Raw genomic sequence first — 12,267 nt, forward strand, 5'->3', positions numbered from 1 at the left:
CTGATCAGTGTTGGAGGTTGGCCCGCATTGTCGGTTGCAAATCGGACCTGTTTCCAGTGAGAGTTGGACTCTGATAGGGCTGCCCTTTGTCACGTTTCTGTTCATAACTTTTATAGACAGAATTTCTAAGTGCAGCCAGGGCTTCAAGGGGATCCGGTTTGGAGGCCGCAGGATCGAGTCTCTGCTATTTGCAGATGATGTGGGTCTGTTGGCTTCATCGGGCCATGATATCCAGCTCTCACTGGAACGGTTCACAGCCGAGTGTGAAGCAGCCAGGATGAGGATCAGCACCTCCAAATCCGAGACCATGGATACAACTGTGGATACAAGCGGCTGAAATGAGTTCTCTTCACAGGTGGCCGGACTCTCCTTTAGAGACAGGGTGAGAAGTCCCGACATCCACGAGGAGCTTGGAGTAGAGCCGCTGCTCCTCCGTATAGAGAGGAGCCAGATATGGTGGCTCGGGCTCGGTTCAGGATGCCTCCTGGACGCCTCCCAGGGAGGGTATTCTGGGCATGTCCATCTGGGTCCATCCAGGACACATTGGAGAGACTATGTCTCCAGGCTGACCTGGGAGCACCTTTGGGTCCCCCTAGAAGAGCTGGACCATGTAGCGGGGGTGAGGGAGGTCTGGGCCTCACTACATTATAGTCATACAAAAATTAATGTATGAGATATGAAAACATGCATCAGAACGTGTTAAGTCATGTGACCAGAGAACACCTCATCTTATCAGTACCATTCATTGATAAAATAACCAAGCACCTCAGCGCTGATATTACTGAAGATCAAACCCTGATAATCTCCTGCTGTTGGAGCCGTCCGACGGATTTCCAGGTAAAAAACTAACCACTGCGGTTTTAATCGTCTCCATCAGCGAGACACTGACTCACAGGCCTCTCATTCCTCACCTAAGCCTTTATCAAAATCTAGTATATTTCCCCAGACAGTGAAAACATGCCGTACGAGCCCCGGCGTCCCGAGACGGAGGCGCGAGGGATCAAAATTCAGACAGGAGGAGAGGGGCGATTGCGTTTTGCCGGTTTCTTTAGGATTTAGTTCAAATTATTATACAAAACACAACCCCGTGGCGCCTGCCGGTGCACTCCACAGATTCCATCTGAGCAAATAAGGTTGTCGGCGGTGATTGTTCAAACACCCTCACGTTTCAGGAGGATCTTCAGTTTCCATGTGCACGATACAAGAATGTGTGTCCGCCTCGCTGGAATGCCGTGCGTGGCCAGGTGTCGACGAACTTCGTTATTGAAACGAGACAGGGGGCATTACATTGTCAATAATATTTATTACTTTAAGTTTTATGTTTGAATCTACGTCTTCAATATTTACTTTACAATACTTGTGGAGATGATAACCCCGCCGTGGATCATTATAGGATATGACAGGTCACACGGGCTTTATCTGGAGAAATTTTTGGCCTTTAAGCATGAATGCTTGACTGTATTGCGACATTTGGCTTATTTTACGATGCGCGCAAGCTTGAGCGCGGATGTTGTCGCGTGTTCCTGACTGATATTGCAGCACGCTGCAAACTCTGCATTGTCTAAACCTACTTTGCAAAGTGCACGTGTGGCCGGGAAAAAAAAAAACAAGAGCTCCGGTCAACACTGCTGTCGGCAGATTCCTGCCCTCACGTGGCGGACGTTTAGGACGCTGACCGAAAATACTGGCTTCACGTCCACGGAGACAGGTTTCCCTGGCCTTTCCAGGGACGTATTATTAAGATGGTGAAATATGTTTACGAGGGCGGGTGTGCACACTAGAGGCGTGCTTTTAATGTGCTATGCTAAAAGGTATTGTAGAGTTGGATGCGTATCTACATATAAGACTTCCTTGACTTACGAGTTCCAATGCATTCCGTTTGTGACCGAGCTCGTAACTCAAATAGCTCGCATGTCAAGTCAACTGTACCCATAAAAATGAATTAAAACGCTATGAATCCGTTCCATCCCCTAGACTTTGTTTTTGCGATTTTAAAAAAGAAAAATGTACTTATAAATAACAAATAGCATACAAAAAATTGATAATACACAATAAGAGAATGTAAAAAAATTAACTGGTAATATTTGTATTAACCTGAAAGATCTGATGAGGATGCCAGTGGTGGGGGAGGAGATGGACAAAGGAGGTTCGGAGGATTTTTATTACGTGCTCGATCGCTTAACTTAACTTACTCGCCACACACTTAATACTATGAAGTGTTGCTAAATTTAACTTGCACACTTTGCTACACTTTATAGCCAAACAACTTAATTTAGCAATGGAATGAATGCCGGCTGTCTTTTTAAAAATGATCAATCTGTCCCCGAATGGCTTTGAGTGACTCTTTCGATGCCTCGTCTGGTGACGTTCCCGCAAACTGTAGCACCAAATCCTCGTCCCTTCTCAAAGGTGATGTTCTTGATCATGGCATTTCACCAACATCAACTTCTCCATCTCTTTATGGATAAGTAGACAACACGCAACCCCTCGCATGTTTTTCCATGATTTTTGCTTGATTACCTAGTGGGGGGTCAGCGTGTCCAACTGTTATTAAATGCCACTTCATGGAAAGCTGCCGCCACATCAGTGTCAAACACTCATCCCGCTCGCATGTACCTCAAGGGGTCAGTGAGGTCAGCGTCTTTCCCGACAAGCCGGACATCCAACCGCAACCCTTCCAATTGGAGGGTCACCCACTCTGCTGACTAGGCTGTAAGCAAGTTTTAAATAATGTAACACTTGCGTATAAAATTTGTTTGAATCTGACAGAAAATCATAGTTCAACATGAAGTTCAAATACAAGAAATCTTTTTTTTTTTTTTCTTCTATGAATCAGACTGTGACTGACTGAAAGAGAATTTGCAAGGGTGCATCTCTTGAACTTGATTTGTATATTTTCCCAAACCTCAGCACTGCTGCGCACGAAAATGTTCCCGGCTCTTACTAAAAGAACACGGATGTTGATAGACGGCCATAGCAGCAGAAGGCAACAAATATTGGGACCTGTGATCGTATCTGTCTTTTTATGTTTGTTCTGAAATTTCCCATGAGCTGCAAACAAATTAGTACGGTTTTATTATGGAATAAGTGATGTCGGCTGTGTGATGTCTTCCACAGGTGAAATTCTCTGCGGCAAAGGATGAGCAAGAGGATCTGCCTGTGCGAAAAAAGGCACCCTTCCAGTAAACGCTGGCTGTTTCTGGCCATTTTACGCCTTCTGATGTGGTAATTTGGCCCGGACATTTCCACCTCTGGTAGTTTCGAACCAAAGAATGTGCTGGTTGTGCAAGCGGAAGAGGGATGTTCTACGATTACAGATCACAAGACGAGCTCCAAGCGTTCCGTCATGAGAGAAAACAATGCACCGCTGGCATTTACTCCGTTGCATTGCACTGACGTGAGGTGTCCGCCGCTTTCTACAACTAACAAATACCTCCTGTGTTCGCCCCGAAAAAACTATTCAGGGTGTACTAAGTGGGAATGTGATTGACGGCGTTGTTGGACGTGTGATCGGATGTGAAATCACGGCGTGCCGGGGGGACGGGAGTCATCTAAGGCCTCGTGCGAAAGGCAAACACAGTGAAACAATTAGCTCTGTGTTCCACCGGCTTTTTGGCAGGGAGAGGATCGGACGAGATCATTTGTAATTAGAAAATAATAAAGTCAAAACAAATCCCTTGTAATCAATGATTTATGGGGGGGGTTTCAGCATTCGTGCTGGGATCACTAATCTGTAATCATACACTCTGAGTGAATCAACTGACAGGCACCGGAGGGAAACGCGGGTCAATTATCTCTTTCATGTCAGCGTCGATCAAACCTCGGTTCTCGACTCGTGCCTTGATTCTGGAAGATGTCCCGCACACGGCGCAAATTCCTCCGCGAAGTTCCAAAGAAAGTTGAAACATAATCAGCGATCTGAACACGGAAGTGGCCGAGCCGAGATACAGGCGGCTGAGCGCTTATCATGAGGAGGTGGGAGGAGGGGAGGCCGCGGAAAAAATTCTAACAATGTAATTTGTACGAATGAGGGGCAGCGCTGCAGTGCAAAAGATGTCGAAAAAAAAACAAAAACAAAAAAAAAAAAAAAAATGAAAACAAACAAAATCGCTGCGTGATGACTTCCAGCCAACCAGAACCTTTTAAAGTGATTTTTTTTCCCTCCAATCGGCACGTAGCTGACTGTTCTCGAGTCACGAAGATATCCTTCAGTTTATCAGAAACACTCGCAGCTGACACAGCCTAGACCTGAGGAGAGACGATTCAAGGAACCATTACAAAACTAAGTAACTGTTAGCAGCAATGGGTGGACATGTGGTGGAAGAAAAAGGCTGATGGTTCCCCCGAAATGCAGTCGCATGTAGAAATAGTAGAAATAGTCTGCATGATAGAGATTGTAAAGTATAATCCAACTAGAGTGTTGCAGTGCAATGGAGACAAACCGAAGTTCACTCCAATCGGAAGGTTGGGGGTTCGATTCCCAGCTCCTCGTGTCTGTATGCTGACAGCAACATGCTGACAGCTCGATATGAGCGGACAGCGTTTACCATTTACAAGAGGAGATTGATTTTCTGAGTAGAATAATCGCATGATTATGGAACAACTAAAGCTCAAGCCGTCACCCGATCGATCGGCTATCTTCTTCGATCGGAGTCGGGCTGCTTGCATATCAGCGCAGTCTCACCTGCAGATTCACCTCAGCTTCATAGAAGGTGAGGCACGAGCAGTAGTGCCTGTCGGAATCGATATCCGTCAGCACGACGGTGAAGAAGGTGGGCGCTCTCCTTTCCCGTGATGGCCTCCAACCTCCGGGTTGACAGAACTGCAGAAATATGAAAAAAATGACAAAACAGTGTGATGAGTGTGTGAGTGAGTAATGAGTGTGACTCCTTTTGAGAGCAATGCGGTCACACGTGTACAAAACAACAGCGACCGCAGAAGTTTGCCGGGCGCCACCCATCTGAGAGCAAAAGGGAGAACAATTTTTAATCAAATTCAAATTCTCAGTGATTTCTAGTTGATTTGAGCTCAAACCGTGATTACGGCCCCTTGAGGTTTTATTTTTCATGCCGGTAAATCTCAATCCAGACAATCTTGACCAGACAGGACGCAGGCGTATTTGTCAGTATATTCTTAAAGCCCCCACGGAGAGCACAAGATAGGATGTCCTGTTTCGTGAGCCGCCCTGATGTCTTGATCACCCGAGCGTGTTTTGGGGGTTTCGCTTCCCTTAAATGTGATCAAGTGAAAGCGCCAGGTTGTTAAAAACCCCGGCTATTGAACCGTCTGATTCCTGCTGAAAACATCTGAGCAGAAAAAGGACCTCCTGAGGAAAATGGAGAATTCCACTGAATTTTCTAAAGAAATTTAGAAAGTTGTCAAGATATAATGCAGATAGGGAAACATGTTACAGAATGGTGGATCAAAATGTTTCTTCTTTTTCCTGTCTTTTGTCAGCTCCCTTTCAGGGTTGCCACAGATAATCATCTGCCTCTGTCTAATCCTCTCCTCCGCATCCTGTTCTCTCACATGAACCACCTTCATGTTCTCTTTCACACCATCTCCTCTCTGGTTTTCCTCCAGCCCTCCTGCCTGGCAGTTCCAACCTCAGCATCCTTCTACCTGGACATCTTACATGTTCTGTCCCTCTGACGGACTCATCCCCGATCCTTTCCATCCTCCTCACTCCCAAAGAGAACCTCCCCATCTTCATCTCTGCTGCCTTCTGTCTTTTCCTTCGTGTTCCTAAACCAGACAACACGTCTGCCTTCACCGCCGTTTGGATAACATCTAAATATCATGTGGGGCAACTTCAAACTCATTCTTAACAGGTCTATCTCCACCGCCATCTTCCCGGAATAGCCCTTCCACGTACCTTTCCAAAATTCATTACAAATAAAGTTTTTAGTGCATGACCAAAGCCGAGCCACTTTTGGAAATTGCAACTCAAGATGGAAATGTAGCATGTCACACAGGTTGAAAGTCTCAAAGCCACGGTGTGAGTCAGAGACGGTCCTAACATGAACCATCTGCTTCGCAACACAAAACACATTATTTTTGTTTTGTTTTTTACACTCTTTCGACTAGTTTCAGCAACATTTACCTGTAGGCGAAAATATGTCATCGATACAATCCTGATAACATCAATATATACATAAATGTATATATGTGTGAGTACACACAAAAAGACCATATGTGTATATACACACATATATACAGCAATATATATATATAGATATGTGTACACACACACACACACACACACACACACACACACACACACACACACACACACACACACACACACACACACACACACACACACACATATACATACATACATGCACTTTAATTATAATTTTATTTTTGTTTTTTATTGTATTTTTTCAGGCTCCTATCGGCCATAATATTTAGCAGGTTCTAATCCATTTCAGGTTCAAATTTAGGGGTCTTCTCCCTAAATGTAGAGATAAAATGATGAATGCGCACAAAACATGGAGGACAGAGAGTGGTAATGGAGTTATCGCGGTGTGGACAAAAAAGACTGATATACTGTCGCAGAGGGATAACAGGCCTGGAACAACAGAAGCGGAGGAATGAAGATTGAGAGAGGAAACGGAGGGGGGGGTTGGAAGAGGGAGGGAGGGTAACCTGGAGATTCAACCATCTTCCAGCAGATACAATAGCTTGCAGGAAATTTGTCAAACCTGCATTGTGGTGAGGCGTGTGTGTGTGTGTGTGTTTTGTGTGCAAGCGCGCATATACACTTATGCCAGAAAAGACACAAAGACAGGCGTAGATAACTGTGATCCTGTCCTAAGCATTCCAGCTATGCCATTCATTGTTGTCGAGGAGAGATAAACACCTTTGGGAGCGCATACCTCAGAAGATCACAAGAGATGTAACATCCTGTGTTCTTGTGTACGAGGAAAAGAAAGAAAGAGAGAGAGAGAGGGAGGGAGAACACATGAGGGAGTGATGATGAGAAGACTAGCTAAGTGTCCTAACATTAAACAAATGTGTCCTATAAGCTCTTTTAGTGAAAGTCTATGCAAGAATCAGAGACACTTGACTTCATGTCCAGTGTGATTCCCTTCATTTGGGGATCAGTGAGTCCAGAGCAAAAAAAAAACACCATCATGCACTTCACAGTTGTGTAACTACAAGGTGAGGGGTTGGCTATTAAAACTGAAATGCTATCAATCACTACATGGATACGTCAAGTCAACCAATAAAAAGTACATCAATTTAATTTGTTTTTCTGTTGCAATATAATTTAATACAGTGTTGGGGGTTAAGCTGAAGTCTTACACATTTGTATCTGTGTATCATCTTTATTACGAGTTTTGAAATAACCAGGGTTATGTGAACAAGCGCTGTGTTGAGTTGAAAAAGTTGAAAAGTGGCTGAGTGTCCTCATTTCAGCAACCTCTCCTGAAGTGCTTTCCCTATGACTTCATGTAAACGGAGAAAACATGCTTATACTATATGTTTAAACATCCCACTTGAAAAATTAGGTGAGTTGAATTGTGGTTATGAACACACACACACGTACACACACACACACACACACACACACACACACACACACACCAAACACATACACGCTCTGCTCCGGGCTAATTTTTGTAGTAAATGAATATTGGAAGTTGATATTTGAATCCGGGGATGAAGTACAAATGACACACAAATTAAAAATGCCCCACATCTGCCTGATTCATTCCGCAAAAGGTTTACGAAGAGTCAGCCACAGGATCATCCGTGTCATAGCAGCACACGTACACCAGCACGCACACATCTGGAAGCAGCCTTGTAAAACCGCAGGCTGACCTACTGCCCATTGAGCTCCTGCACTTGCGGTATTATTGGGAGGCGGGGGTTACACTCTTCCGACTCCATCCAAACCCAAAAAAAAAAAAAAAAGACTTAGCATTTGTCGGGCTATGTTACATAATGCCTTTGGTTAGAGCCAATGACTGTGACTAAATGCGCTATATAAGTGGATACCATATACCCATCATCCACCAATAAGAATACAGCAGCTACACCTTATACAGTTCCACTCTTCAAACATTTTAGGAATGTATAAAGATGCTCAGCCTTGTCTGTTGGTTGGTCAGTTTTGTGATAAACATGCTGTTGACCAAGAGCATTTTTTCTTTTGGGATGAATAATGGACATGGTTGTGTGATAAGGAGGGAAGCAATACACACATAGCACACTGGGGTCGGTCCATAATGTCCTGCTGCTGGGAAAAACACCACAGCTGCTTTCACAATTTTGGACTTACTAGACTGCAAGTAGTTCAGTCATTTTAACATCAGGGCCCGGGACCTCATCCACTACCAGTACCAATTGGGAGGCTCATTTTATTTTTTCCATCCAGACTAGGTGAGGTTCTGTCTTTTTTCTTTAAATTAATTAATACATTTTTATCGTTTGAGATCCCGGGTCTGTTTTGCCAGGATATATCATATTTTAGAGCCTGAAATTAAATCTTTGTGCTAGTACGGCCCGCACTTTTCTCACATGCATCTGGAGGTTTTACACAGTGGGTTTGAATAAAAACGGGCAAGGAAAAAATGAAAATGTTACTTTGCAATGTATTTTTTGCTTCAAAATTTGAAAACAAAATCATTTTTTGATGAAAAAACATCTAGTGACATTGTTAAAATGATCTTTTCTTTTCTTATTTCTATAAAAAACACAAAAACTAGAGCAAAAAAATCTGGGCAAAATGAAAATGATTGATTTAATAACCTGAATAGCCACAGTTAGCCTTGTAAAAATTATACCTCCTCTTATACATGCTAACAATCAATTAAATTCTAGTGGCAACCTATGGAACGGACGTAAATAAGTAAAGACACAGCAGTGAGTGATCTGGTCATCTCAAAAAAGGTGTTACGAAGAAAGACAAAGATTAAAATGAAGAGCCCCCGCCAGACGAAAAACTGCCATCATTCATCCATGCTTTCGCATTCTCAGTACACTGGTTTGGCAGCCAGGACATTGTCTGGTGTGTGCTCAAAGCACACACACACGCACGCACGCACGCACGCACGCACGCACGCACGCACGCACGCACGCACGCACGCACGCACGCACGCACGCACGCACGCACAGTGTACACAGTTTACACTGTAAACTTTTTGTAAAAGAGACTATTCCTGAGCCCTCTTTTCCACGCCCCACTTGGAGACGGCAAACCATCTTATTTCACCCAATGTACATATTTCAAAATTGTCTCATCCTTTCCCAAGTCCTTGGGCTCTCTCATTTTGGAGGTTCCCAGGGAGGCGTGGCTGGATCTCCTGCATCAGTCTTGCCAGGCACCCATCTTTGTTACTTCTTTATGAATATGAAAGCTATTAATGTATCATGTCAGCTATTACCATGTAACTGATAGCACTACTGTTATTAGTAGTAATAGATCCTTTGTACCCGTCCCTCCCAACCCTCAGGCCCGCTGTTTCCATTGTACTCTTGATTTTCATCTCTTTGTCCTCTCTTGCTTGCTACCCCTACCGGTCGAGGCAGAAGGTCGCACGCACTGAGCTGGAATTTGTAAAAAGCAGCGTTTTTTCGTCGCCAACGCTGTCCTCGGTCTTAAATTAGCTCATGTCCTTAAATCGACCTTGGGGCAATGGGGGGCGGGGAGAGAACGAAACGTGTGTTTGGCCCCATACTTCCCCTTTCTATAACTCGCGTACTTTTTGAATTGAACAGGCTACCAGGCATGATGTGTCCTTTACATTCTGAGTAATAAAATGAATATGGGAACAATAACTTGCACATTCTTTATTGTTGACCGCAGGCCATGTGGTGTAAAATATTTTCAGCTGCAGACACAGATCTCCATCGGCGTGCAGCAGGTGCAAAGGTCAACGCGAAAGGAAACATCGCCTAAATACGGCACAGACAAACACAGCGGCAAGTAACGGCCGTGTTCTGCTCTCGAATTAGACCGCAGTCAAGTGACAAAGGAACTCCGGGGACACACTAGCCGTATTGAAGCCAGGGCTGGGGAAAACTGCTGCCCTCCAGCTAAACCCTCAACCTGCATCACATCATGTGCTACACTCTGGCATGACTGACCCCCCCTCTCTCCCCCCCCCACACACACACACACACACAACCCAAATGCACTATTCACCCCCTCAGCCAGTGACACAGGATCTGCAGGATGACCTGCTGAGCATCGTTGCAGCGGTCCTCGAGGAGCAGTATTAATAAAAAGACAAAACCCACCCTGACACATACGCATGCACGCACGCGCACACACACACGTACACACACTTTGCCCACTCAGGACAGAGCTGCATTCCTACACTGTGACAACTATAATACTCGGCTGAGCCAGCACAAGCCAGATATAACTGGGGCAACAGCCATCTTTATGGATGACTAAGGAGAAAAAAGGACAACTGTATCTCATGTCTGCATCTTGCAATAATGCAGCTTAACATGAAGTCCAATCTGTGGAAATTAATATATAAAAAAAAAAAAGAGTTCCTGTAACACGAAAGCTTTATCCAGAAAATCCTTTCAAAGAGGAGCTTATTTCACAATTGCAGTCAGCTATAATTCAGGTGCCAGAATGACAAAATTAGCCTTTTTTTTTCCTGTTTCGCACTAAAATGAATTTTGACTGGCATGTCTCCAGTATTCGAGAGTATCCAGGATTTGTTACAAGCAAACACACACAAAGTATAAAACAGCAGGTGTCCCTGCTTTTTATTGAATAATGGAATAATTTGAAAAAAAGAATTAAAAAAAAATGCATTAAGCAACGGTGACGTATAGACACGGCAAGGACAAAGCAATCAGGAAAAGTGTGCCAACACTGTGCGCCTCCATCATCCTGTCTCCCCGACTTGATGGCTCCCCCATTAATTCGGAGGAGTTGCATGCCAGGAAGACGACACAATGACGGAAACAGCGGCGAGAGGTGTAAGGGGCCAAAGGGGGGACTGGGTGGGGTGGTGAAAAGGTCAGCGGCGTGCCGTCTGCCGAGCATGTCTTGCTTTATTGGGCTTGCAGTATCAGTTGTGGTCAAAACAACCAGAGACGGCCACTCAGGCCAAGTGGTTTGGCGGAAAATGGGCTTAGGCTCGGCCCGTCTCACCCACACATCCAGCACGCTCAAGGTGAGCGCGATGAACGCTAGAATCCAAAGTTTAAACAAGATGAGCGTGATAGCTGTCCGGTGAGCTAATCCGATGTTACGTGCTAAGCGGAGATGGTATCTCCTATTCACATCCACGCCTCAGCCAAGCTTCACCGCCATCACCAACATTTCTCTTTTCCCTTTGTTGACGGGTTATGCAATGCTGGGTACATGTGGTTCATTTTAGGAGCGGATATTTTTAGATGGCCATGATGGACCGGAGTGCAGTAATTAAAAAAATATCTAGTCACGAAGGAACAGTCATCCGGCAAACTGAAAACAGTTCTGAGATGCTATTTCAAACTTCATAGATGCCATATGTGTGGGAAATGTAACCCCCCACAAAAGAATCCCAAAACATGATGCATACTTTTCATCGGGAAAAAGTTCTTTAGGCAAAAAGCTCGTAGAGAAACTCACCAACGTCCCTTTAACCAACATCCTTGCTGAGATGTGTATACTTCAGATAAAATACTACGGGGTTTATTTCAAAACAGCAGGAATGGTATACATGTGTTGAGGTCACCACAGGCAACCTAAAACACCATAAACCTATAGATGAAGTTTTGAAAAGAGAATGCTGAAGCGTCTTCATATCAATCAAGATTTCACCCTACCCTTTGGACCTGAAGCGCCTGTGTGATGTTCATACCCGGCGGGGATGTACAAAATCATAAAACAGACATTGTTATGTTGTAGCCGTGTCAAAAGCAGGTTAACAAATACGAATTTTCCGAAAAATAAAGAGAGTTCAATCGCAGTTCGGATACAAATCCACTGTCCAATATAGACAGGAGTAGAGAAATTCCCCTTAAGAATCCAAGGAAAATCAATAGACTTTCCTGGCACAGAATAAATAATGGATTCTAGCGGTAAAAACGATATTAAAGAAAAGAGGGAAATAAATTCTCCCATTTCTGGCAAAAAGTTGTCAAAACTGAAAGCAGATCGAAAACATTGAAACTGAACTGAAACCCACTCCACTGGGGCAGCGGCAATCAATTCAAATTCATAATAAATCACCTGGTCTGCCGTGTCAGAACTGGCCTGCTAACGCGAAGGAGTTAATCATGAAGGAGGTCTGTTGCATGTACTTC

At 44.3% G+C, this 12,267-nt stretch overlaps 1 protein-coding gene across 4 annotated transcripts in view; it reads right to left on the minus strand.

The window, feature by feature from the left end:
• Positions 1-12,267, minus strand: part of sbf2 (SET binding factor 2) — a 98,045-nt gene that overhangs the window by 58,509 nt on the left and 27,269 nt on the right. For all 4 annotated transcript variants that reach the window (XM_086174485.1, XM_086174483.1, XM_086174486.1 and 1 more), the window contains exon 3: positions 4,685-4,822. In XM_086174485.1, coding sequence (XP_086030611.1) covers positions 4,685-4,822 — 138 coding nt within the window. The remainder of the gene's footprint in view (positions 1-4,684; positions 4,823-12,267) is intronic.

The sequence above is a fragment of the Fistularia commersonii genome, chromosome 27 (genome assembly GCF_037954325.1).
Source record: "Fistularia commersonii isolate RoL2024-O1a breed Wild chromosome 27, RoL_Fcom_v1.0, whole genome shotgun sequence".
NCBI classification, from domain to species: domain Eukaryota; kingdom Metazoa; phylum Chordata; class Actinopteri; order Syngnathiformes; family Fistulariidae; genus Fistularia; species Fistularia commersonii.